The sequence below is a fragment of the Lutjanus erythropterus genome, chromosome 13 (genome assembly GCF_056507025.1).
Source record: "Lutjanus erythropterus isolate fLutEry1 chromosome 13, fLutEry1.hap2, whole genome shotgun sequence".
Lineage (NCBI taxonomy): Eukaryota > Metazoa > Chordata > Actinopteri > Lutjaniformes > Lutjanidae > Lutjanus > Lutjanus erythropterus.
Genome location: NC_139329.1, coordinates 3,365,637 through 3,393,425, shown reverse-complemented (window position 1 = coordinate 3,393,425; position 27,789 = coordinate 3,365,637). Strand labels below are relative to the sequence as shown.

The 27,789-nt window shown below is 37.1% G+C and overlaps 1 protein-coding gene across 2 annotated transcripts in view; it reads right to left on the bottom strand.

Moving 5' to 3' along the window:
- cmip (c-Maf inducing protein) overlaps window positions 1-27,789 on the bottom strand; it is a 66,134-nt gene that overhangs the window by 16,350 nt on the left and 21,995 nt on the right. For both annotated transcript variants that reach the window (XM_084733431.1, XM_084733432.1), the window contains 9 exons: window positions 20,627-20,752; window positions 11,683-11,733; window positions 10,787-10,948; window positions 9,137-9,178; window positions 7,929-7,991; window positions 7,735-7,815; window positions 5,463-5,566; window positions 4,685-4,789; window positions 1,006-1,458 (listed from right to left, as the gene is read on the bottom strand). In XM_084733431.1, the coding sequence (XP_084589557.1) occupies window positions 1,006-1,458; window positions 4,685-4,789; window positions 5,463-5,566; window positions 7,735-7,815; window positions 7,929-7,991; window positions 9,137-9,178; window positions 10,787-10,948; window positions 11,683-11,733; window positions 20,627-20,752 (1,187 nt within the window). The remainder of the gene's footprint in view (window positions 1-1,005; window positions 1,459-4,684; window positions 4,790-5,462; window positions 5,567-7,734; window positions 7,816-7,928; window positions 7,992-9,136; window positions 9,179-10,786; window positions 10,949-11,682; window positions 11,734-20,626; window positions 20,753-27,789) is intronic.

Genomic DNA, 27,789 nt, shown 5'->3' with positions numbered 1-27,789 from the left:
TCATGCTTTCAAATGTGATTTTTTTTTATTTGCGTGTGTGTGTGTGTGTGTGTGTGTATAAATGCATGTGTATTCTTACTGTATTTCCCATTTTTATTCCTTTTTTATATAATGTGTAAAGCATTTGAGCCGAATGTTTTGTATGAAAGATATTTATTATTAGATTATCATTATTATTATGATCATTATGTAAAAGGTAAAAATCTTTTCTGGCATACTGTCTCATATGTAACTCTGTAGACTGATATATCGGTCAGCTTGATATGGGCTGTATCAGTACTGTACTGTATCAGTCTATATCTGTATCAGCGTCATGTTGTCAACATAACGCATAATGCAGATTGTTATGTATTTATTTATGTTCAAATCTCTATGTCTCAGAGCAAATATCCCTTCTAAAGGCAATATTATTTGTATTTTTATCTTAATACACTGCTACACACCATGTGCGCATTTACAAAGTGTGCAATTTTCCTGCAGAGTCATCCATATATATCCATATGTCCGTCCAAATAGTCGTACATTTTTTCCACCTGTCTATAAGTTAAAGGTGTGTATATAGTGTATGTATGTGTATGTTTTTATTCTTTTATTTTTTTAGTTGATCTTTTCTTTCTGTACTTTCTGAGCTGCTGTAACGTGTTAATTTGTCTGTTGTGAGAACAAAGTTTTATCTTATCTTTTTTTTATAAAGCATAGCATTTTATTTTGTGATTTTTCTTAATTCAACTTGTCCTATTTGTGTTTTTTTTAATTAACAGCAATCTAAAATTATTAAAAAAAATAGCTGTAAATAACTGTTTCCATGTCCAGATGTAATTTTGGATTTTATATGTATAAATAAAGACTATCAGATACATTTATATTGGAATGTTTTTTACTCTCTATTATCAGCCCCAAAATCCAGGATTGGTCAAGCTCCAGAACCTGGAGTTAAAACTGATATTGATCTTCTTGTGTGAACCAGTATGAACGTGTGTGACTGTCACATCTATGTGAACTCACAGCATCTTGAGGATGAGGGCGAAGCAGCCCAGCACTCGGTCAGCCTGCGCCGGCAGCTGGATGGACAGAGTGTTGACGGCAGGGCTGACCAGCAGACAGTCGATGAGGTTGGGCTCGCTGTCGCCCCCCGACGGCCCGCCCTTCCGCTTGGCGTTGGCCGAGTTGTTGTTTCGCTCCAGCTCCACGAGGATCTCGCTGGAGTTGACGACTGAGGGAGGAGGGGAGAGGGGCAGGGAGGGCGTCGGGGAGGAGATGGGAATGGACGGGGCGGGGTTTGACGGGGCCGGGGGAGGCGGCTGAGGAGGACTGGGGTTGGAGGAGAGGGGGAGGAGGGTGGCGGGAGGCGGCGTGGGAGGCTCGGGGCGCAGGAGGCGGAGCGGCATCGGGGGTTTGCGGTCGTTCTGCTGCTGGCAGCCGTTTCTGATCTCCTTTAGGCTGGGAGAGTTGTCCCGACTGCAGGGAGAGCAGAGAGCAGGAAAGGTGATTGGACCACATGCGAAAATAGTCAGTCCATGGACATTAAAGGGACAGTTCACCCCAAAAACAAAAATAAATCATAACCCAAGATAATCCAGTGTGGGTTTAATGTAGGAACTATTCTCTTTCTACTAAACTACACCCAATCAGGACATGATTTCTGAAAAGAGACGCTGAGTTTTTCAAATTTATATTTTGGTGCTTTAAGCGTTACAAGCTTAGTGCCATCTAGTCCCATTATTCTGGGCATCCCTACAACCGATATCTCCAAAAGATGTATTTTTGATGTTTGAGGTGAACTGCCCTTTTAAGTGTCAAAGTACAGCAGTAATGTCAGCGAAGAAAAATAACAGTAGTAACAAAAAGAGAAGAAAAGACAGGTGTGATATAGTAAGAGCCAGGAGAGATGGCTACCATAGTGATGGCTCCTTTGTGTGTGTAGAGTTTTGGAAAATTTGGCTAAGAATGTTCCACTGTGGGGCAAAGGAGGCTGAGGAGATGACGCTAATTAGTTAGGATAGACCATGCAATACATCTACAGTCAACAAAAAGCCCCTATGGAACAGACTAGAAATAAACAAGATCATTTCACAGTCAATCACTGGAATGAGGCTAATTAGAGACGCGTGAGGTGGGATTTTCTTTTGGCATTGGAAGATTGCAGTTTTATTTTCTCTTATGTACCGTGACATATGTAAAATATAATGTTCTGTAGACGCCATAGAGAATGCTTCTTTATCAATTAATCTGTCTGTTATTTTCTTAATTATTAATCAATTAGTGGTTTGGTCCATAAAGTAGCAAAAAAATGTGAAAAATGTTGATCACTGTTTTCCAAAGCCCAAGATGACGTCCTCAAATGATATTCAGTTTACTGTCAAAAGAGAACTAAAGAAACCAGAAAATAGTTACATTTTAGAAGCCAAAATCAGAGAATTTGTATTTTTTTTAATTACTCAAAACAATTAATCGATTATCAAAATAGTATGTAATGAATTTAATCGATTAATTTTTTAATCATTACACCTCTAATACATCAAAATATAGTGATAAAAACAGTTGCATCCATTCATAAAAATGTTATACTGATAGAAATATCAGTTCATACAGTAACAGATAAAAAACACAATCCTGTTTTCCCAGTACTGCAAGAATTTATTAACCCGTAGATTTAGAGAAAAGGTCGATCATTCCATATTTGAAACATGTCTGTCTAGATTGTTGGAGGTACACAGGGTGAGACAGTATGGCTATCAGGCAATATATGATATATATCTCAATATACACATTTTCTCTTAAGTGACATGGTGCAAATTCTCATATGATCTTATAGATTCTTATGCATTGCTGTAGATTAATCTACTCAAAAGTATACAAACTAGGCAATACAGACTAAATTAAATATATTTTTGAACAAATACTTCCATATCAATACATATTGATATTGGGACAATATTGTGAGGATGACAAAATACTAACAAAATGAGATTTTTGAGCAATAACCTGCAGTAATGTGGATATAATACTGTACTTCAGCCTTTAACCCCAGGACACGTAAGACTGTTATCATGATATAGTTATATTGTCAACCTCTACAGGTTCAGCCTGTGAACACTCTCAGGTTAGAGCCTTCTTGCTGGCTGCTAATGATATCTTCAACAGTTAGTTGTCTTGCATCAACAGATGAGCAGCTGTATGGCACAAATAGACTGTAGAGAAAAAATGATGAAATCTGTCTCCAAAAGGTTTCTGTGTCACTCATATCACCTCTTGCCAATATGAGTGAATGGCTGGGCAGAAATCCTTTTTAATATACGATGTATGGTTGAAGTGAGTTGCCCCCCCCCCCCCCGACTCGGGGAACCTCAGGCAGGACGCGAAATACACACTCTGGACTGAAGTGGCTGCCTGTCTCACTGCCTCTGTCTCTTTATTCCCCTGTAGAGGTTTATTTCTTTAAGAAACATGTGGGGACACTGCAAATGAGTTTAGGCTATAAATGGCATAATGTGATCTAATATGAAGGAAACAGTACAAACATTAATTTGCAGATGTTACCGGGAAAGCAGATCAGATACCGTACTGTCAGCAGCCGTGCAAGATGTGGGAAATTACCAATCATGCGTTTGTCTAATCAATGAAATCATGAACAGAGGTAAACAAACGAATGAGCCGTCTACCAGAACAGCTGAATAAACAGGTACTGTGTGGAACGATCAGCCTTAAAGAACGTCCTAAAGCTTCTGTCTCACATCAGGAAATAAAAGGAAATGGCACAATGTGTTTTCTAAGACCATACAAAGCAAGCAGACCAGCAAACATCCATTTTTTTCTGGGGCAAACTTACAGTATAGGCTCAACTAATTATGCACTTCTAGCTCTTAGCATTTGCTTTTTTTAAAACTTTATTATGAGGTACAGCGTGCTACAAATATTGTAGTCTAATAAGACAGCCATTGAATCAATGCCTCTCTTATGAAGCAGCTCCAAAACTTTTCCAGCTCGAGACCCAAAACTTACAAAAATAAGTCAATACATCTAAATTTAGAAAGTGATAAAAGACACAACAAACCATGAATGTAAAACTTACATAAAATGTTTCATTCAATTATCAAAGTTCTTCACATCAATAATCAAATTAGCTGAGTGTAATGAAAAGTTTCTCAAGATCTAATGATGAACTTGGACTGTCCAGTGAAACGCTTTGAAGAGCTTTTAATTTGACAGTGAAACAGGAAGAGTTGAGTTTGTATTAGCTTGTGTAACGGCATAATGCGGGGTAAACAGGGGCGGATCTAAACGAGGATTTGCACTAAAATATTGTAGTGATGGTCCTCATTTCCCATCATGCCAGGACTGAGTCATCTGTTCAAGATGTAAAGATGTCTGAACTACAAGACACTCTGCTTGTGGTGCTTAAAACATCATAAAAATACATTGGAAAAATTCAAAACCAGTTTGTTTCCAAAAATCATGACTCATTTCCTCCAGATAATCCACAAACCATGTCATCAGCAGTTTCACATAGGAATTACTTTCTTTCTAGTAGAAAAGAAAGTAGATTCCAAAGTATTTCTGCAAAACTGTACTGAAGACAGAAAATAGTTCCTACGTGAAACTGTTCACAACAAAGTCTGTGGATTATTTTGAGCAACTGGGTCATGATTTCTGGAAAGAAAGTGTGTGTATGTGGATCACTGACCTGTTGATGAACTCCTCATAACAGGAATAGATGGCGGCGAGACACACTGCCACCAGGTTTGGCAGGACCCGTGGGTGAGGGCACTGCCCTGTTGGCCCATGCATGCTGCAACACACATGGCGCAGGTTAGATACCACGATCCAGTCTCACCTGTCTGCTGAAGGCTCAGCTTCTGTCATAGCTCACTATCAGCTCTCAGGCTGTTTTAAAGGGACAGTGCACCAATCAAAAGTACATTTTTCCCCCCGTGCCTGTAGTCCTGTTTATCCATCTAGAATAGTTTGGTGTGAGCTACAGAGTTTTGGAGATATCGGCTGTAGAGATGTTGTAGAGATGGGCTAAACGAGACTTGGGTTGTGGTGCTCAAAGCAAAAGTCATGATCCGATCCTCCAGATAATCCACACTCCTACTACTACTTTCTTGTCTACTAGAAAGAAAGTATTTACTACGTGAAACTCAGAACAAGGTATGTGGATTGGCGAGAAGGCAGACATCTCTATGGACAATATCTCCAAAACTCTGCGACTCACATCAACTATCTAGATGGATAAATAGCACTACAAGCCATTATAAAAATATACGGCTTTGATTTTGGGGTGAACTGTCCCTTTAAGTGTTTTTTTTTTTTTCAACAATTAAGTCTGGGTATGAAACTGATCAAACAGATCTATAAATATATATAACAAAATTCACAAAAATCCAAACCCTCCACTACTGATAACTGGACATTAACAAGTCACATGTTGTCACATGCGAATGTGCGTGAAAGGTTCTCACCTGTGTACGAACTTCTTGACGACCTCCATCCCGGCGTTCAGCTCATTGAGAGCCAGGATGTACTCCTGAGTGAAGAGACGCAGTCGAGGGCACTTTCCAAAATCCTGACAGAGAGACACAAAAACAAGTGAGGAGCTTAAAAAAAAACAACCAAACTGCAAAAGAGAAAAGACAGAACTTCATGATCACATCAACAGAAACAACTTTCTTTGGAAAGAACATTGTCTTATGTATATAACTGTTATTCTATTTCTGCAATTTTGATATTTTTGTACAGTGTTCTGATACACGAGTTGTATTTTATATTTGTTGTAGTGTATCCTTGTATATTACTCTTGCATATTTTTACATTTTAGTACTCTTTATTTTTGTATATATTTTCTATATTCTCTGATATTTTATTTTTCAATCTACTTTTCTCTTTTGGTCTTCACGTGTATATATGTACTGTGTCTGATGACTTGCTGATGTAACACAAGAATTTCCCAGTTTGGGATCAATAAAGTACGATCTGTTTATCAAACTCTGATGCAACTGTTACGATCACTGTATGAAGTTTAACTAATGCTTGTATTCTGCTTGTGTCTCTTCATTAAACGGCACACATTAATGCAACTCATTTAAAAGTTGAGTGAAATATTTATGCAGACAAAAATGATCCTTATGCAAACTGAGCTTCTACAACATCTCTTTTTTTTTTTTTTTAAATTAGACATATGACAAGAAATGAGAGATATGTTGCGTTTCATGGCTTGTCCCCTCAGCCACCAGAGCACTCCTGAAAATAATTTATAACTTCTCCATCTATTTCATTTTTAACTTTTCTTATTGATCTGTTTCTCATTTTATTAACTTCTGTGTAGAACAGAGCCATAAATGTTTTATATTAGTTTAGTTTTTCTGTTTAAACTATCAATCAAAAACTTATGGAAGAAGTATTTCAGTTGCACAACCCAACACAACTAAAAAATGAAAACTTTTTGTCAAAGTTGACAAAAGCATGTCAATCAACACGCAGTTCTTATTGAGGATGTTTTATTTGGATCAGTGGTTCGGATATACTGGATAAAGTAGCTCTTCTACAAGAAATGACATGAAGCAATTTCACATAAATGATCAAAACCATGAAACTGCATGCAATAAACAGGCAAAAGAGGAACTGGGCCATGTGGAACCAGTATTAAATAGGAAGTGACACTGGGGTTGGGCGATGTGACAGTATGAACCGTCATGTGGTAATAATGTATCCACCAGTACAGATTTGGCAATATTGTTCCCACCGCGGGAGCTACTCTCATGAGATCTGGTGTGATTATTGCATGATCTCAGAAATCCAGTTTGACCTGGGAATTAAAGTGATTTTGTTTGACAGGACTGCTCATCATGTTCTCAGAGGACAGATGTTGGCAGTGATGCACCTCTGGGTGTGAGTGAAACCTCTGACACGTTTTATTGTTCTTATTTGGGACCTTTAGGTTTCCACTTTGAAAGAATGTTAGTTCTACTGTTTTGGCTCTTTTTTGTTTGTTTGTTTGTTTTTAATTAACTTAAAGGGACAGTTCACCCCAAAATCAAAATATATTTTTTTTCCTCTGTTCTGTGGGATTATTTATCCATCAAAAACTTTTGGGTCATGATTTCTGGAAAGATACATTGCTGTTGAGTTTTTCAAAAGTATTCTTTATTTTTTTGCACTTTGAGCACCACAAGCTGAGAGCAATTTAGTCCCATTACATTGTAGACATCTCTATGGCCAATATCTCCAAAACTCTGCAACTCACACCGAAAATATTTAGGTGTTTGAATAGAAGAGGAAAAAATCTTTTATACATTTTTTTAATTGTATTTGTTTTTGTTGTTTTTTTTAAAATATTTTTATAAATACTTTTTATTTTTTTGTGTTATTTTGGGGTGAACTGTCCCTTTAAGTTAAAAACAAAAGACTCAAAACATTAAAACAAACATACTTTCAAAATAAAAAAAACATAAAGGTCCCAAATAAGAACAATAATTTAAAGTGTTGGAGGTTTTACTCTCCTCCTCCATGTTTTCTTTCCATGCATTATTTTTGCATAACTGTCCCTTTAAGTGTTGTCTCATGTGAGGCAGTTGTTTTTGTTCGTATGGGAGTTCAAAATCTTCCAAATTTTATTTACTGAATTTGTGATATACTGTTAACATTACATAAAATTCCATATACAGTGACAGAATATTTTAGCCATATTGCTAACTGTTAGCTGAGTCCTGAGCTGGTGAACAGAGCAGTTCTCACCATGTTGTGTTTGAGGATTCTCTGGACCACAGGAGTGAACACTTCAATTACGACCATCGACCGCGGCCGCTCCCGACAGTGCTGCAACACACACAAACAACCGTCAACATGCAGCAATCTGAAACGCTTCAAACTACTTGTCTCTCCTACAGCCACCGTATGTTCAGTGTTATGACTGCAGCATGTGACCTCACCTTACAGAAGAACTCACACAGGTCAGGTGGTGGGTGGTTATTTTCCAGAAGAGGAGCAATGGCCTAGACACGCGCACACACACACACACACACACACACACACACACACACACACACACACACACACACACACACACACACACAAACAGATAGAGAGATAGATGAATATTTCCATATCCTATCTGTTATTTACTGTGGCTGGGAGCCAGCAGTAGAGATCTGGGCTGTCAGGTGCAGCAGCCTTGTAAAAACAGCCCACAGGTGAGCTACACAAACATCACAACCTCTCTCAGCATCAAACCCTTCTGTTCTGCCCTGATACCACCATATGGGCATCGACGGCAACAATCAAAAACACACAAGAACACAAGTGTAACATGAGCAGATCAGCGAGGACAATCAATATTTTTCTTCAGTTTAACACTAAAACAGCCAAGGCTCATTTTGACCCGTGCAATAACTTTGTTGAATTAAAAATAACACAACGCTGCTGGTAGCTGACTTTTCCTGAAAGTGTCTGTATTTTCATTTAAAATGTTTTTATATAACACAAAAGGCAAATAAAATGTGATCATTTTGACCCAATTCAGCCACGGGTGGTCATACTGACCCCACAGAAATTGCCACTGTTATATCATTACAGTTTGCACAGTTGGAGATGCATCCTGGTTGCTTAGAAACTATCACTGTCTCTGTCAATAAAATTTCACATGTGGTTTTCCACGTGTGGATTTCCAATTTCCCGACATTAAAATACAAACAATTAATTCATTAAGTAGACACAATTAAAATAAAGTAGGGGAGACCAGGGATGGTTGTAACACGGTTGTCTCACCACTCATTTTGAAACAAGGTACCCTCACTTATTACAAACAGCAATTTACAGAAAACAGAAAAATACTGCCGTGAATTAATGCAGTCATTGCAGTTTACTACACATGATGGCTGCATATTGATAAATATATAAATACAAAATTACAAAATGTACAATTATTTCATTTTTAAAACAATAAACTCACAGAATAAATGCATTAATCTCTTAGTCTGGTATTTGGAAATCAAAGGTCAAAATGTTCTCGTAGTTGAGGAATTCTGGCGTGTCTAGTGTCACAGACCAAAACAAGGAGAGGCCGGACTGAAAGGTGTTAATGATTAACCTCAGCCTGACATCAAATACCAATTTACAGTAATGGTGAAGTTATACTCACCACAATGATATTCTCATGATCCTGAGCGCTCAGATTAGAGTTCTGAGGAGGAGGAGAAGAGAAAAACACAAGAGTTTATGGAAGAACTCAATGGATGATTGTGCTTGTGTGTGAACAGACAGACATAAAGAAAGGGTTTATCTTAACATTAAAACATGTGTTTAGGATTAAGATCAGGATTATTAGTTTAGGATTAGAATAAGGCGCGGTTGAGAGCCAGCTGGCTTCCTGCTTTCTGCGGCCGTGTGTCACTACAGAGTCAGTGCCACGTCAGGACTATCCAAACAGCTTCCCTGGAATACTCAGAGGAAATGACACCAGCATCACAGCAAACATGATGACAAATCCCAATGGGACAATGACAGTTAGAGAGATGAGACATTTAGTTTTTCCTAGTTTTTTTTTTATTTATTCTTTTATGGCTCCTCTGATGAAAAACATGTTACAATACCAGCTTAGAAATGATGTTACAACTTATTTGCTGTCTTCTTGCTACCTCATAGTATTGGCAGAACCTGATGAGCTGCTCTGTCAGTTCAGACTGTCCATCAAACACTACTATAGAACTAGGACCTAGTATATACCATAGCTTCTGATTAGTAGTAGAGTAGAAATATGATGGAGGTTAAATACTCGAGTAAATTACAAGTATATGAAGCTCCAAAGTGTTCAGTATTGAATGAATAAAAAAGCAGTCATGAAATAATTGTTAATTATTTTAAGTTGATATATATTACATTATTTCTATTATTATTTCATAAAATTCAGGTCTGCTTATTTCATATTTTTTATTATGATATTAATTATTTTGCTGGAGTTATTTTATCATTTTTCAAATAGTCTCTTTTATATCATAATGACATGACAACACTTTTATTTCATGTCACATTTTTATTTCAAAATTGAATTATTGCCTGAAACACAGAAAAACTTAGAATTACTATTTAATGTATTAATTAGTTAATTAAATAAAGTTTTTATGTTTTAATTTCAAAGTGTCATTTTTCCTTTAAGTGATGTTGCCACCAATCATTAACCGCTTCGGAAAATTTTTAATTTAAATTATGATTATTGTTTGTTTGTTTGTTTGTTTGTTTCATTCTAAAATAAAAGAACAGGGTTGGAATATTTTATCAATTGAAACAGAAATGTAATAAAGTTAGAATGTTATGAAAAAACAATCCAGAAATAATATCTGAAATATTGAATTTGTTTTTAATGATTTCTCAAATTAGTTCACATTTTATTGGTTCATTTATATAATGTACACCATATACTGATATTTTATTTCATAATGTCTTTATTTTCCATACATGCAAATATGTGAAAATGAAATTTCAAATTGGATTACTGTATTTTCATTTTTACTCATATAACATGTACATATGTGGAAAATTATAATGCTACTGTATGTATGTATTTTCATTTTCAGGTTTACATTATCATTTGAATATAACCTCATACAGGCTTGTTATTGTTATAATTACAAGAATGAAAAAGAGAAAACAAGAAAAGATCAAGGATTAGCGTTTGTGTGTGTGCTTGTGTGTGTGTGCGCGTGTGTGCGCGTGTGTGTGTGCTTGTGTGCGTGTGTGTGTGTGTGCACAGGTGTGTGTGTGTGTGTCTGTGTGTGTGTCTGTGTGTGTCTACCTCAGCCAGCAGGGTGGAGATGATGTGCAGGGGGGCCTGGTGAATGGACTCGTCCTGCAGCGGCGAGGTCAGAGCCATGTCCACCAGCGCTCTGATCTCCTTCAGCACCACGTCCCAGCGACTCGGGTTGTTCAGGACCTTACGGTACTTGTAGATCTTTTTCTGTAGCAAACACAACACACAAACACAGCGCGTGACTGTGGCAGCGTTTGGAATATTATTTCATTTCCTGTAGCTGTAGTTTCTGTGAAACCAGCACATCAACACCTCTGAGATCATTGTAAGAACTGAACTACTAGGTGAATTTTGTTGGACAGGTTCATGTCACTATCTCTCAAATGCTTGGCTGGCACGGAAAATTTGAATTCAGAATGGTGCAAGTGGAAACACAAACAGGAAATGAATCAGAGTGTGATGTCTACCTATCAAGACACCTTTGCATACTGAAAACGGCAGTGCTCCTTATGTGACTAATTTTAATTATTTTCTGAGAATCACTGTTGAGCATGAGGGAAATTAAACACAGAAAAACATGAACAATTAAAATGACACCAAAGAGAGTATCTGTGAGCTGTATCATTGTGAACTAACCCAGGCACACTTCCTTGTAAAGCTTTATTTAGCTCTGTGAGCACAGCAGGGCTCTGACAGTGACAGGTTTAGAGGTCTGATCCTCATAAAGGTCTGCAAAGTGCCATAAAATGGTGTATCAGACTGTGAGAAGATTTCTAACACAACAAGAAACTATTTTTGGTGTTTCCACATGATGAATAAACTTCAGTGTCTGAAACATAAGGAACAGGAAAGCTGAGAGGCGTTGAAGGCCTTGACGTGATGCTTTCATGGACCCCATGAAAAAAGATCAATTAATAGTTAAAGACAAACAGTAACCTTACCTTCCACTGCAGGGAGTGAAACCACTGGTCCCTTAAGTAGCTGTTTGCAGCCTGTAGCAACACAAACACACACAGAGAGACACAAGCTATTTGTTAAATTTGATCTCAGGTAAAAGAAAGTAACCTCACAGACAAAAAATTCATGACACTGGCTCTCATCAACATCTACATCCTGCAAGAAGTAAAAGGCAGAGATGTGAAATAACTAAGTACAAATAGTTACTGTACTATTGTAGTACAGGTCAGCAGAACTTTTTAAACTTTTGCTCAGAAATCTATTGCAGTTTCTTGCCTTGAAATGTTGAGTTGTCTCAACTATTTCTTCACAGTGTAAATTGATTCTTACATGCTCCAACTGTAAAAATATGTAGCTTTTACACCAAAAAGTATACTACAGATACTGTAGTATCTGTACTTTTATTTCAGTAGTTATTTTTTACTTTTACTCCTTACATTTGAACACAATTATCTGTACTTTCTACTTCCTGCATTTTCAAAACAGGCTCGTTACTTTAGTTTGAACACATTTGAGGTAAATTATTGATTATTTTGATTTTGAATCACTGGATGCCACCTTCCAACATCAAGACCGATGTTAAACTAAATGGATGGGACATTAACGCAGAGAAAAGATGATTCAAAAACAATGTGAAAGGAATAACGAGGAAACCCGTGTAAAAGATGTAATAAAACATAACAAGATGTAAAAGACGTAATGATGAAAAAGATGCAACAAGATGAAAACCATGTAAAAGATGCTAGAAGACATAAATGATGGGAAGGGCACAACAACGAAAGTGACATAAAATATGTAACAAGTTGTGACAAAGAAACAATGTAAAGGACATAAGAAGATGAAAATGATGGAAAAGACTCAACAAGACGAAAACAATGTAAAAGATGTTACAAGACAAAAATGATGCAAAAGGTATAATGACAAAAAGAACGTAAAAAATAACAAAATGTAACAAGGCGTAAAAGATGTAATGATGAAAATGATGTAAAAGACATAGCTAGACAAAAATGACACAATGGAAATGACGTAAAAGACACAACAGGACGAAAACAACGTAAAAGATGTTACAAGACATAAACAATGTTAGAGGAATAACAATAAAAAAGACATAAAAGATGTGAAAGATGCAAGGGTAAAAATAATGAAAAAGACATAACAAGACAAAAATGACGTAGAACACGTAACAACTCAAAAATTATGTAACAATACAAAGCTATATAAAAGATGTAGCAAGATGCAAATGTCATAAAAGATGTAACAAAACAATACGTAAAAGACACAAGACAAAAATGACAAAAGATGAAACAATATGAAAATGAGATAAAAGATGTAACAAGCCAAACACTGTGTGAACGGTATAATGATGAAAATGATATAAAAGACATAACAGATATAAGAGACGTAACAACAAAAACAATGTAAAAGACATAACGAGAAGGTGTGACAGGACGAAAATGATGTAAAACATGTAACAAGATGAAAATTATGAAATTATGTAACAAGACTAAGCTACGTAAAAGATGGATAAAACAAAGCCATAAAAGATGCAACAAGACAAAAACAATGTAAAAGATGTTTCAATACAAAGATGATGTGAAAGGCAGAACAATGACCATGACATAACAGACGTAACAATGAAAACAATGTAAAAGACATAAAAAAAAAAAACACAACAACTTCTTCTTTTACCAGAGTGTTTCTTTACACAACTATCTGTACTTCTTCTTGAGTAAAGATTGAGTGTACGTTTTGCCTCCTCTGGTAAAAGGTTAACACACACAGTAACAATGTCAGCCAACAGTAAATGAACAGTTGTTGCTGTACAGTCATTTTTTTATAGTGTAAATTCAGTGTATTTATCAGGAACTTGTACAGATAAATTAGACTTCCTGAAGCCTTGACACTTACAGCTGCAGAATAATATCAGAGGAGTTTTTAACCACAAATGCAGCCCCAGCCCTCTGACTGCGTCCTGTCACTCACTGTGTGGTAATTTCACTTTTAAAACAGACCTGTCAGCATCTGCTGCTGTGCAGCTTCTGTATTAGTCAACTCAAGAATACAAGACGAGCTGCTGTTGTTACTGGATGCAAAGAACAAAAAGAGGTAACAATATATTGAAAATCTCAATTTAAAAAAATGTTTAGATACAGTAGCAGACTGTCTGTGATATTACATGGTTGATTATATTATTTCATGTATTTTTATTTTTGTATTATAAAAGGACTAAAAGGACTCCTACTGACTGTTGCATTGTTTGCAGTTATATACACATAATTCAAACATTCATTGCCAAAGAGAATAATTTGTTGGACATGCTTCAGTCATGGTTACAACTTTTATTTTAGTATATTTTAGTTTATTAAAGAAGGAAGCAGAAGAACTTTAAGTTCCTTGTTTTTTTTAATTTCACAACAAATATTGCATTGCATACTTCATATTGTGGTTGTTTCATACCGTGACTTTTTGGTATTACATCACTAGTTTTTGGACTGCTTGCCAAAAGAAAAAATAATTCAGCAGGAATGTCTTGACGATGCACTAATCAATGTTTCTGACTGACTGTTTGGTTCACTTGCACTGCCCTCATCAGCCTTGTTTCCAGCAGCAGTCGGCAGTGAAAAAGTCCTGTTAAACTCAGCTGGATATTTTCCCCAGGACTTGGTGGAGACCAAAACTGAACTAAATGGAGAGTGAATCCAACAGGTCAACAGAACAAAATCCCCAAAAAGTGACCTGAGGTGCCGATCGTGCTCCAAGCTCACAGGACGCAACACGACAAAGCTCTGGTAGGACAAGTGGGTGAGGAGGACTGTGTGTTTTCACATCCATGATGCTCCGTGCTCAAAAGCAGTCAGTGTTGATGGACAGTGTTTCCCACATGTTGAACTCTGAATGTGAAGATGCCATATTATCATCATCTTGTTCATATTTAACCTGACACAAATTAAAAAAATATATTATATATATGTTTTATTTTATACATTCGCCTTATTCCAGTGTGAATTTAATGACTCATCTTTGTGTGTATTATGAAGGAACAACAGCTCTGACTTTGTTATACAACCCTGAGTTGTATACTGATGATAAATGTCCTTGAATTCTCAGGTTGGACAATCAAACCTGATCAGACTGTTGTGCCCACATCTGACAAAGACCTGTTCCACACCACAACATCCCCGGACAAGTTGTTGCTGATAAGATGATCATATTTTTAAGCCTAAAAACTTGATTTCAAATCATAAGTATTCCTCTGTAATATCAAATATTCATACTTGAATAAGCAACAATAAAACGTTGTGTTCATGTAGGATTCTGTGGCTCAAAGTACAAAGATGAATGAGAAAACAAGGTTGACACATGAAATAAATGCCAGAAATTTCTGTTTGAAATTGAAGTGCTCATTGGACCTTTTGATAGAATAAAAAAAAACCCTTCTATAACATTTACATGTTTTTAATCATTTTTCATTTGATACATCAGGCATTTATGAAAAGTCATTGATCACAAAAATCTTTATTTCACAAACAACAAGTATTGTTCATTGTTGTTATAAAATTTGGCACATTTAAGTGGTTTGGTTCTTTTTTTTTTTTTTTTTTTGTTCTTCAAACAGGAACCTTTTTATTTTGCATTTTTGTCAGCAAAAACAGCTCGTTCAATGTAAACTGAACTGGTCAATATAACATAAATTATGATAGGAGTTGTTTCAATGAAAATCAATTTAAAAATGATTTATTATTAGTGATTATAATGAGAGCAGGTTGCATATGTAAAAAAATAGAAAAGAAAGAAAAATGTAAAATGTACATTTTCATTCTAAATGATCTAAATTTATCTTAAGATGACATGTTTAGCTTTAGTTTATTTGACAGCGAAGTTGTGTTTGTGGTAGGAATGATGCAGATTGCATCATGAAATTCAACAGAATAATGATTAAGTGACTCAGAGATAAATTTTGTCATCGTCTTTTTAATGCACACATCTTCAACAGAATTTTACTATAAAATAATGTCCTAAATATTACATAATCACAGGCTGTTCTACTGAAGTAAATATCCATATTGAAATATTAATAACAACATAACTGTTATTCTTACAGTAACTCTGTCAAAGTTAGTAAAGATTTTCCTGAAAAAACTCAAATGTGCAGGCAGCCATGTTGGATTCTGCACTGGCACGGTGGCACTGATAATCCAGATAATCCATGTCTCAGACTGTATACGACAGTTTGATCTTTAATGTATTGATCACACTGATGTTGCAAAAGTCTCAGAAGCAGAAATAAGTGTAATTTTAAAATAAACAAGTCTACTCAGAGCTGCTTCTTGTATTATAATTAAATGAAGCTAAGAAACATCCACCAATCATTCCCAGCCAGGCCTGACACGTCCATATTAGAGCGGTGTGAGCATGTACAGAGATGTCTGGATGCAGCCAGTCTCACCACATGATTGTTTCTTTCATTTGCTCCATGACATAAAGCTATTAGCTGTCCAGAGTTATTAACAATAAATGAACTCTTTAAACACAGCAACCAAAAGTATAACTTCAAACTAACAAATATATCAGACAGGTACGTATTTTTATTTCAGCACTGTGTTTGTTATCGTTTGCAGTATGTATTTTATTGGAGGGTGGTGTTTCCTAAACTGATCATTATCATTATTTAATCCGGTTTTCAATTATTAACATTAAATTAATATTTGAACTGAGGGACACACCTACTTAAACAAGACAAGATTTGCACAAAAGAGTAGAGGCAAGATGGAAAAATGGTTACAAATAATCAATTAACACCTTTTAAATCTGGACTTCGGACTTCATCGATATACAACTACACTGTAAACTGAAATGACACAACTGCAGACAATGAACTTTGCCTTCAAAAAAAGTGTCAGCCTGCTGTTGGTTCCATCTGCTTCCTGTGTGTTTGCACTTTTTACTACCTGTCCCAGTGTTTGTTAACTGTAAAATTATTGATCGCCAGAAAACCCGAGTGCAATGACTTTAAGGTCAGAGTGGTCTGGGTGCAGGCTGTGTTCAGAGGAAAAAATGGTGCATGTTATAGACGGCTTATAAGGAACTGTGTCATCAAGAGCGCATGTAGCCCAGTGCATTGGTTCCCAACCTGGGCTGCAAAAATCACACGCGGTCCCAAGACTTTGCCTGCTCTGAGGTCATCAAAAGTAGATTAGCATGTTAACAAAAATCACGAATTATACGAAAGTCTGTTTAAATTCTATATCTGTATAAACATTCAATGTCGATATCTGGGTTCTTGATGACTCTCAGTGTTGATATTGAGGTTCTTGATCATTTTAAGTGGTGATATCTGTGTTCTTGGTGATTTTTAGCATTGATATATGGGTTTCAACCATTTCTAGCATTGATCTCTGTGTTTTTAATAATTTTTTGCATTGATATCTGGGTTCTTGGCGATTTTCAGCATTGTTATTTGGGTTTTAAACCATTTTTAGCATTGATATCTGGTTTTTAACCATTTCTAGCATTGATATCTGGGTTTTGAACAATTTTTAGCATTGGTATCTGGGTTTTTAACCATTTCTAGCATTGATACTTGTGTTTTTAGCCCTTTTTAGCATTAATATCTGGGTTCTTGACAATAAATAAAATAGAAAAATATGTATTTTTAATTTTGGGGTTGACTGTGCCTTTAATTGCAAAATGCTGCATTCAGAATCAGGCTGAATTTGAATACCCAAACAGAACACGCTCTTTGCATGACCTGTATTAAATCTAAAATATTGTCACACTCTGAATAATAGTGGAATATTGTCACCTGTTTTGTTTCCCTTTTGTCACCAAATTAGTCAAAAGTAACTAACTTCAATAATCCACCACTGACCTGTTTTTTTTTAGTAAAGCTACTGCTGTCTGGAGTTGATTCATAATTCAACTGTTCTGCCATGAAAATATATTGCATTCATTACTACTTGCTTACACCCAAAATCTAAGACAAGGAGGTTTTGAATATTTACCAGTGATGCAGCAGTGCAGATGGGAACCCATGATGCTGACCTGGCCTACATTCATCACACTCACTACCACAGGAATTAGCCAGCACATTCCCTCAGTGATCACACCTCGTCATACTTACTATCTTGACGTCTGAACCTCTACCATCCTCAGTTTTCCATGACACTCCAATTATTTTCTCATTTTCCCTGTTCTTCCAGACCTGGAATGCTACACCAGTCCGTCCAGTTTTCCAGGTCCTGTGCAAGAGCCCTGACTCATTTGCGGAGAGGAGCTTTTCCTTCAGAGCACCGACTGAACGGGCCTGGCAGCGGTCCAAACAGCTGGCAGCAGTCGTAAGCAAACACAGCTGAAGACGTGGGTATACACTGTTGACCCCCCGACACCCGTAATGGATTGAATTGTGCATCAGAGGTAACTGGGCTAATGGGTAACAGTACCAAATGTGCTCGCTGGACGGCTCTGGTTAACGTGGAGGTGAAATTTTCCCAGAAATTCACAGCAGTCTCCCAGAGTTCAGTAGGCACGAGGTTTACACTGTCCAGTACAGCTTCTAGTCCTGTATGGAGTCAAAAACCTTACAGCAGGGCTCTGCAACCTTTACCATCAAAACAAACAGTTCTGGAAAACTGGAGCCATAACTATTAAATTCTGTGTTTTCAGTTGACAGAATACTTTTTGGTGTAAAAGCTACATATTTTCACAGTTGGAGCATGTAAGAATCAATTTACACTGTAAAGAAATAGTTGAGACAACTCAACATTTCAAGAAACTGCAATAGATTTCTGAACAAAAGTTTAAAAAGTTCTGCTGACCTGTAATCTTCAGTTGACATAATTTACTTTTCTTCTTTAGATAAACCTAAATCTTTGAGTTTAAGAAAAAAGAAGCACTGATTTGTACTTTGGTGCCTGAAAATTGAATAGTTTTAATTAAAAATATTATCATTTTAACCTCAATGAATTTACTTTTAAATACAACTTTTTTGGGTTTCGAAAAAGTTTCAGATTTAAGTTTATCCAAAAAAAAAGTTTTTATTTAAATTATCAACAAAAGATTTGCAGTTGGTAAAACTTTTTTGTTTTTACAGTGTAGGCCAACGACAAAAATAAAAATTGAAATGTTAAAAAAGAAAAACTGTTATTAATATTCATATAATTCTTTTGCTAAAGCCACAGGGAGCCACTGGAGAGCAGCTCTAGAGAATCTAGAGATTCTTTAATCATGAAAACATCATGGGAAATTAATATCAACCAAATTCACCACTAATCTACTACTAAAAATACATACCAACAGGGAGCGATCAGGACCTGAGTTCCCACTGTACTGATAGCTCTACATCAAATCAGTTTTCACAGACCTCTGACAAACAGTGGTCAGTTAACAGGCAGAGTTCTACTTTGTCCTCAGATATTCAATCCGTCTCTACATGTGTGTTTTTGTGATACATGACAGTAGATACACTGACCTTGTTTAGAGTTTGCTACACTGTTGGCCTGCATTAATGCCAGATTACACTCAGGCAGGGATCGTGTGCGTCTGCTGCTGCACAGCAGGAAACAGTGTGACAGTGGGAAACATTCCATTCATAAATAACCTTAAATGTGCATGAAGTGATATTTTTATCATTGCAGCTGAATGAAATGCTGCCACTGTGTAATGTGAAAGAGTTTTGGAAATTTTGCTTCCGTTGCTGTTGTGGTGTCGCAATGTTGGGAGATCCAGTTATTGCTGTTGCGGAAGTTGTTGTGTCATGAATATGTACTGTTTATGTGTGTTTATAACACAGTGTTATGGTTTCTTTTAGTAAGAGACTACAAAAACTAGCTTATAGCTAACTCTGGTACAGCTAAGAAGCTGCACAGAGTCTCTGTCTAATATCCAAATAAAACAAAAATTGCATGTAACAGCTAACTTTTAAAGCTAAAAACCTATCCTATAATAATACTTAGAGGCTGTCAGAGAATAAGTTGAGTATCAGGTAACTGTACTGATCCAGTACTTCACAGCAGACAGCAGAAGTGAATGACTAGCGTGCAAAGAAACACGAGCACTGAAGTTAACAACTAATGGTTAGTTCAGTGGTTGGTGGAGACCAAAGTAGAGTTAAAAGAGACTGAATACTGGACTTTCATTTATCAGGCTGACAAGACTAGGACTCCAACGAGATGCTATTGTGCCCGATGTAGCAGTCTTTTATAAAATAAAATAAAATAAAAAAATAAAATGATTTTTGGTACAGCATCGAGATATTATATTGTGTATACAATATATTTTATTGTAATATTGTGATATTCAATACAGTTACATCCCCAGTACCTAATCAGTACGGATGAATTATTATATTAAAGTATTTTGGTGTCTGTATCAGTATAGTTGGTTGGACACCAAAATACATTCCTTCACTGGGGAATCTATGTCAAAACATTTTTCTAGAAAACCTTTTATTTGAAAATGTAACACAACTGAACAACAATTTTGTTAAAATAAGAAAATATCTGATTAAACCTATAAATAAACAACGTTAAAATTTTGGTACTTGACATTTTCCAATACTTGTTTGCTATAAACATGATTCAGCTGATACTATAAAAGTATTTATGTTCACTGCCCATCTGCGCAGAGAAATCAAAATGATCACATTTATGCTTCTAGTGCATCAAACTGATTAAACTAATTAGATTAAAGTAATGAACATTCCAACTTGTCATCTTGTTTGTAGCCATCGCTACTGCAAACAAAACAAGCTGTAATTACTGTATGAAAACAGCTGTTATCCTACAAAGATGTCAGCTTGCAGTTTTATTTTACTGTCACTAATTTGTGTTATTCCAGCCTGACTGGACCGTCCTGGGATTTTCTTGTAAAGTGAGCAGTAAAATGATCTGATAAAACCTCTTATGCATGTTGTCACTGGCTTATTTTTACCTGCAGCAGGACGGTGCCTCCAGGGAAGCTGAGCTGGACACAGTACTTCGGAGCGTTGTCCCACGAGAGGAGCTGCAGGTCCTCTATGGAGCTGTAGGACAATGACGTCTCCATGTAACCGGTGGGCTGGAGAGGAGAGCGAAAGAAAGCAAGAGGATATTAGTCTGCCACTGTCTAACATTTACAGTACATACTGTATATTTAAACAGAGCTGGAGCACCAAAAGGCATTTATTTTTACTGGCAGTCAGCTGGAAAGACAAAAAGAAAGCTATCCTGAGCTAACCTGCCCTGAGTAAACACAAGGCCAAACAAAACCACCAAATACAGCAGAGCCACAAACGCTGTTCTACAGCACACAGAGTAGTCTTTATCAGCTGTGGTGACATTTGATGTAGTTCCAACAGGGTAGTCACTGAATGCTGAAACAAAGTGGAAAATCAATTTAGCAAAAGCCATTAATCACACAAATACACAAACATCACCGAGGACATTGTTCATGTAGCTTTGAGTCAACACACACACACAGAGAGAGAGAGAGAGAGAGAGAGAGAGCGTAGCATGCTGTCATGCACAGCTCTGATCCCAGTCTCACCATTGTGAGAGCTGGAAGCAGATGCAACTGAGTAACAGGCCACAACCTGTTTGCTAGTCTCAAAATGATTACAGAAATGCTGACAAATGACCACAAGTTTCCGGACTCAGGAACAGAAGAGTCTTTAGAGAGAAAGCGGAGGGGGGGGGTGGGTGGGGGGGGAATCTAAACAGATAAAAATAACTAGGCCAAGCGAAAGCCACAAGGAAACCGAGCTTGTATATCTTTTGAGCCCCAGGAGAAATTTGAAGAGAAATGTTAATGCCACAGTGTGTCTATAATAAGACATGTGTCTGTCAGTAATGCAGAAATGGCAGTAAATGAATCACCAGTTGATTTCCCAGACATTAGCGTCACTGCATGACTTAGTACCAATTATTGTTGATGGGAGACTAACTGTATATCCACACAAATGGGCCCCGCAGACGTCATCTGCAGTGGCTTTTGCACCCTCATTAGACTGCAAAGCTTTCTGGCATTTATCAGCATTATTTTTTCTCTTTTCTTCTCATTTTTCCGAGACCATTTTCATTTAGAAAACCTGAGACGCTCGCTCGGAGTGTGCTGAGAGTGTCCGATCAGAGTGAATGTAAAAAAAAAAAAGTTTCCACGTCGCCGCAGTTCTAGAAGGTGAATTCTTTGTAAAAAATCATTATTTCAGAAAATCTGAAGGCGCCTTACATATACATGTTCCATTCTGAGTTATCAGTGGCAGATTTACTGTTCTTACGTGTAACAGAAAAAGACAACAGCAGAGATGAAAGAGAAAGTGTAAAACACGTCCGTATCCTCTCAGGACGTACAGGACGTACGGCGCTGTTGTGTTTGACATCTCTTGTGAGAGCTGGATGGGACGCAGCAGGTTTCCATCAGGTAAAAAGTCAAAAAGAAGTGGAAAAAAAAGAAATGTTGTTGACCTGATGTGAGTGTTGAAGCCACTCATTCACAGTGAAGAATCGATTAATTAGAATTAGAAAAAGTCAAAGTTCTCTGATTTCAGCTTCTTAAATGTGAATATTTTCTGGTTTCTTTAGTCCTTTCTGACAGTACATTGAATATATTTAAGTTGTGGACAAAACAAGAAACACTTACTGATAGTTTCTGACATTTTTTGGACTAAACAGCTAATTGATTGGTGGAAAAAATATTGCCAGATTGATTTCTAGTTGAAAAATAGGTCCAAACATGTGAAAACAGGTTATATATACATATACAAATGTTAAATATTGTAAAAATGAGAGAAAAATGCATTTAGTCTGAGGTAACAGGTTCACTCACTGGTTTTATTTCCTCTCATAAGGAAAACCATATAAAACATTTCAGACAACTGAATTATCAGAATATAATTACTAAATTTCTTCCATATTCTTTTATTTACTTGGAGACCCAAATACAGTCTTCTGTGACCCACCTGTGGGTCCCGACCCAGTGTTTGGGAATGACTGTTCTACCTTACATGGTTTCAATATCTGTGTCACATGAGTGTGTGTGTGTTCTCTTATGACTCTTGACAAGAAGGGGTGAGTTTGAGGCCAAAAAAGGCGCAGTGAGGCCTTGGCTCATCTTGTTCAGCCGAGGTCAACATAATGTTCACTTTATCATTTATTCCAATATCAAATCCTTGTCTGATGAGGAAAACCTCAGAGTGATTAAAAAAAAATTATACTGTATTATAAAGAAAACTATAAATTAATTTGTGATTTGGATGAATCTGATTGATTCATTGGAACTGGTTTAGAAATATGTTGCTCATTGTTGATTAATCTGCTAATTATTTTTTTGATCATTTGATTAGTTGTTTGGTCTATAAAATGGTAAAACGGACAACGGTAAAAGACGTCCATCAGTGTTTCCTAAAGCCCGAGATGACGTCGTCAAATGTCAAATGTTCTGTTCACAACCCAAAGATCCCTTCAGAAACGCATTAAAAACCTGAAATCAGAGAATTTTTACTTTTTTTCTTTAAAAAAATTCTCAAAATGATTCACTGATTATAATAGAGCTGCAATCGATTAGCCGATTATTAATTTATTACTAAATTAATCGCCAAATATTCTGATAATCGATTAATTGGTTTGAGTAATTTTTTTAAAGAGAAAACATCAAAAATTTATTTTATGGACCAAACAGCTAATTGATTAGTGGAAAAATTCTTGCCAGATTCATCACAACAAGCAAACATCTGAGGACGTCATCTTGTGCTTTGGAAAACAATTTTCTGACATTCTATAGACAAATAACTATTAATCTAAACTAATCTAAATAACTATTAATAACTATTAATTAATCAAGAAAATAATCAATTGAATAATCAACTGTAATCATTAGCTGCAGCCCTAGATTATAAAAACAGTTGTTGATTAATTTAGTAGCTGACAACTAACCGATTAATTGTTGCATACAAATTTTTATTATAATATGAATAAACTAGTTCTGTCAAGCTGCACTCTCAGTAAACAGGCTTCTACTGCCTCTCTTCTTCTTCTACTTTTTCTTCTGCTTCCAGACAGATAAACAGCCTGTCTCTGGCCTCCTCTGGCACACACACATACACACACACACACACACACACAGTCATGGCTCCACTCAACACAAACACATCTGAGTAGTTACATGGAAGCAGCAGCAGTGAACGCGCCCCTCTGCAGCAGAGTCAGCAGACAGGTGGTTCTCTGTATTTGAATACATCTCACTCTCGATACCCCCACCCCACACCTTCTCCCCCCGGCTGATGAACAAACACGCTATTCCTTTATTTACGCCTCCCTCCCTGGTTGGTAGAGCAGACCGGCTCTTCTGTCTCACCCCCTCCACACACACAAACACACACACACACACACACACACACACACACACACACACACACACACAGAATCAGTGTTGTGAAACGCCACCCATACAGGATTTTCATTACAGACAACGTCCACGGCAAATATTGGCTCTGGCTGAGATGTCTCATTTCCTTGGAAGAGTAAACGTCAGCCCCTGTCTGTCTGTCTGTCTGTCCGTCTGTCTTACTGTCTGTGTGTCCATGTACACTGCCAAATAGTGTTTCTGAACGAGTTTTTCGCTTGACTTGGGCGCACACGCCGCACTAACAAGATGAAGTGTAGAATAAAGAGCGGAATATGAAATTGTGTGCTGAAGGAGGAGATAAATGGTGTTTTTGAATAGGCTGAGGCAGAGCAGAATGGAGACAAACAGAAGGCGCTTCAATTTTCTGATAACCAGCCGAGGTTACCATAGATACTCCATCCTGCACAAGAGCATGCAGTGATTGCCTGCCGCTCCACCTTCCTCTCTCATCCTCTGCGACTCTCTTTCCTTCTTTCTCTCTCTCTGTTTTTCCTTCCTCATTTCTTTCTACTTGACTCCGTTTTCCTGCTCCGAGTCCTCTTTTTTTTCTCGTTCTGTCTCTTTCTGTTCTGCTTTTCATCGTGGAGGAGGGTTGGAGGAGGCTACAGCTCCTCTTGTCTCCTCTCCTCACTGCTGTGTTGCCATAGAAACAAGGGGATGGAGATGTATGTTATGTTTTTTTTTGTTGTTGTTTGTTTCCAGAAGGAGGCAGGGAGCAATGATGGAAGGGAAAAAAAGAATGGAAGGAGGGGAAAAGAATGAAAGCATGATCTGTGTGCTGCATTTTCAAAAATGGTCAATACACCAGAGCTGCTCAGATCACATCACATGTGAGAGGACACATGAAACGCTCTGCCGCACTGCTATGCTATTGGCTAATGATAAACAAATCATTTGCTAATGTAAATTAGTATTTTAATGGTGATTAATTTATAATTAAAGCTTCTATATACTATGTTCACTGCCACTAGTTGTAGCACCGGGGCCTCAGACCAAAAGAGAAGGGAGCACCAGACTCCAGTGACAAATACGGTCATTTAATCTCACAGATCTTGAATTCAAATTTGACAGACACCAAAACCAGCTTGGTTCATCATTCCACTGTTTCAACAATCATAAATAAACAAAGCCTTAATTCACTGAGTTAGATATGAAAATGTTCTGGCTCGTCAAACAGGCTGTGAAGGTTGCAACGTAATCCTTGGAGGCAACTGCACCCATAAAAGTCCATCTACTAAAAGTGGCTCTGCTCAGGATGCTGTTACTCCACTATATCTTTACATAGCAAATAGTTTGCTGCTATATTAATGTTCAGAATCTCCTATATAACCTGACTGATCATTGCGGGTGTAACAGATCATTTTTGGTCTGTAGGGATCACCCCCCCCCCCAAGACTAAAGGCTCACTTATGCTCCCTTTACATACAAAAATAGATACCTACACCTCAAACGATATAATCACCACTGCCCACATACTTCCCTGAATCCTTTATGTTGCTCATGGATGTCAAGAAATACATTCATTAGAAGGCATAAAAAGAAGAAGAGCCAAAGGTTTGTGACAACAAGAACATTGCAACGCTGTAGGAGGCTGTAATAATGTAACTCCTGTGAAGAGGCAAAAATGGAGGTGGTGCTGTAGACGGAAGTGGTCTTTGTGCCATTAAATCCTTTACAACAAGTGGGCGGAGCCTTAAATGAAACCATCATAGTGTAAGTTTTACTGTTGCCATTACTACTGTTTTAGATCTCGATACAGAGTTGCAGTGAGCAGACAAGACATTTGTGCGCTGTTTTAATCTGCAGGGCTCTGCGTGGCTCCAGCTCCATCGACCCAAATCCTGCAGGCTGTGACCTCATTTTCACTGGTGTAAGTGGGAAACTGGGCATGAGATTGTGATGTTGTTATTGTGACTTCAGCGACGTCTGCTGTCTGAACTTCTACACACAGCTCTGCTCAGCTCACCGGAGCAGATCTGTGTCTCTGTCTGTCTGTGACCGGCCTTCAGTGTTGATTGGCTAATTTCTAACCAGAAAGCACTGTGGGCAGGACACTGAGAAAGATTACAGAGTGTAGTAGTGTATTGCGCTATACAGTATATAATTATCTCTTTTATGCACTGTATACTATATTATAACACTATAATACAGAGTATAGTATTAGTACTGTATTAAGTAAATTTTTAAATTATTTTAACTGTAACCCCACCCTTTCTTTCTGTTTTGCTGATCTGAAAAAATCCTTGACTCATAATTGTGATTTAATCTGACCTTTGACAAGCAAAACAATGAAAGTGATGACGAAAATTATGTATGCAGCACTAGATTAATGCTTTTCATGTAATGACTGAAGTTTGAGTGCACTGCAATGGAACAACAGTAACTAACTAGTGTATGTATTAATTCGCTGCTGAAAATAGTCCCCCAAAAATGCAGCATTTCCTCCTGTTTCATTCATATATGTTAAAAACTACAATGCCCAGCAGTTTTAGAAAAGTACTGTGCCTTTTTTAAAATGAAACACCCATATTTGTGACAATTTGCTGTACATCTTCAGTAGAGACAGACTTTTCCGCAATAAAAACACAGAAAGGCCTGCCTTCTCCTTTAACTTTCAGGTGTGCTGTGACTTTGGAAGACTGTCAGCACGTGTATACGCTGAGTCACTGCCTATCAGCTCCCTGATATGTCGTGTTCGCCGAGCACTGCGGGGCAGGGAAAACTTTGTAACTGTGCTCTTTGATGACTCAAAGCAGGAAACACATCGACAGGAAGAAGAAAGAGAAAGTGAAGTACGGCGACAGAGGAAACAGCTGACTGAAGGAGTGCGAGCTGAGACACCACTCAGGTGTTCAGCTCCTGCTACCTGCTGCTGGTGTCAGCGCACTGAAAAGGCCAAGCAGCCACTTTAATGTTCAGTCCACTACACACACACCTGGAACAACAGACACAGTAGTATTAGCAGTGTTGAGACTGTACTGTGGAATTTAGTGTGTTATTTCCTCTTTAAAAGAGAAATCTGTAATATACATAGTGTAATAAATCATAAAATGACCATGCAATTGAAGTACTTGCTTCTCTGAAATCAACGCTGCAGCCATGATGTTCCCCTTTGAAATTTCCATTGCCTAGAATAACTGAATTTTGTTTGCCCGTTTCACATTAATTCAAAAACTCCTGCACTCCTCTCTGTCCCCACCTTCATCCTCTGACCCTCCCCTTTTCATTCTCCCTTCCTTCCTTGTTTCCTCATCTTCTTTTACTCCACTTCCTCTCGCAGTCATTGATCTCTAACAGTTATCTCAGCCTGATTGCCAACATCAAGTGAACTTTTTTAATAGAACATAATGCAGATTGTTTTGCTAGCTTTATAGGCAGCATTCTGTGTATATATGATATTCTTTCTTAATTCAGGTGGAATATATATATTTTGTTGTATTTGTGTTTTTTATTATTTATAGCAACTCCCATTTATCAAAAATTAGGGATACATGGTTTGGATTTTCTTTAGCTGAAACAGATTCCCAGTCTTCTGGTGCCCAATACAGATTTATTTTTATTTTTATTTATTTTAAAAATAAGTTCATATGACTGGTAGTGAACAAAAATGGATGACTTCATATTCCAAATCTATATGACATTATTACTACAACAAAAAAACAAACAAACAAAACCATTCCAACTCTTCCAAACTTCTTCAAAAAACTTTACAA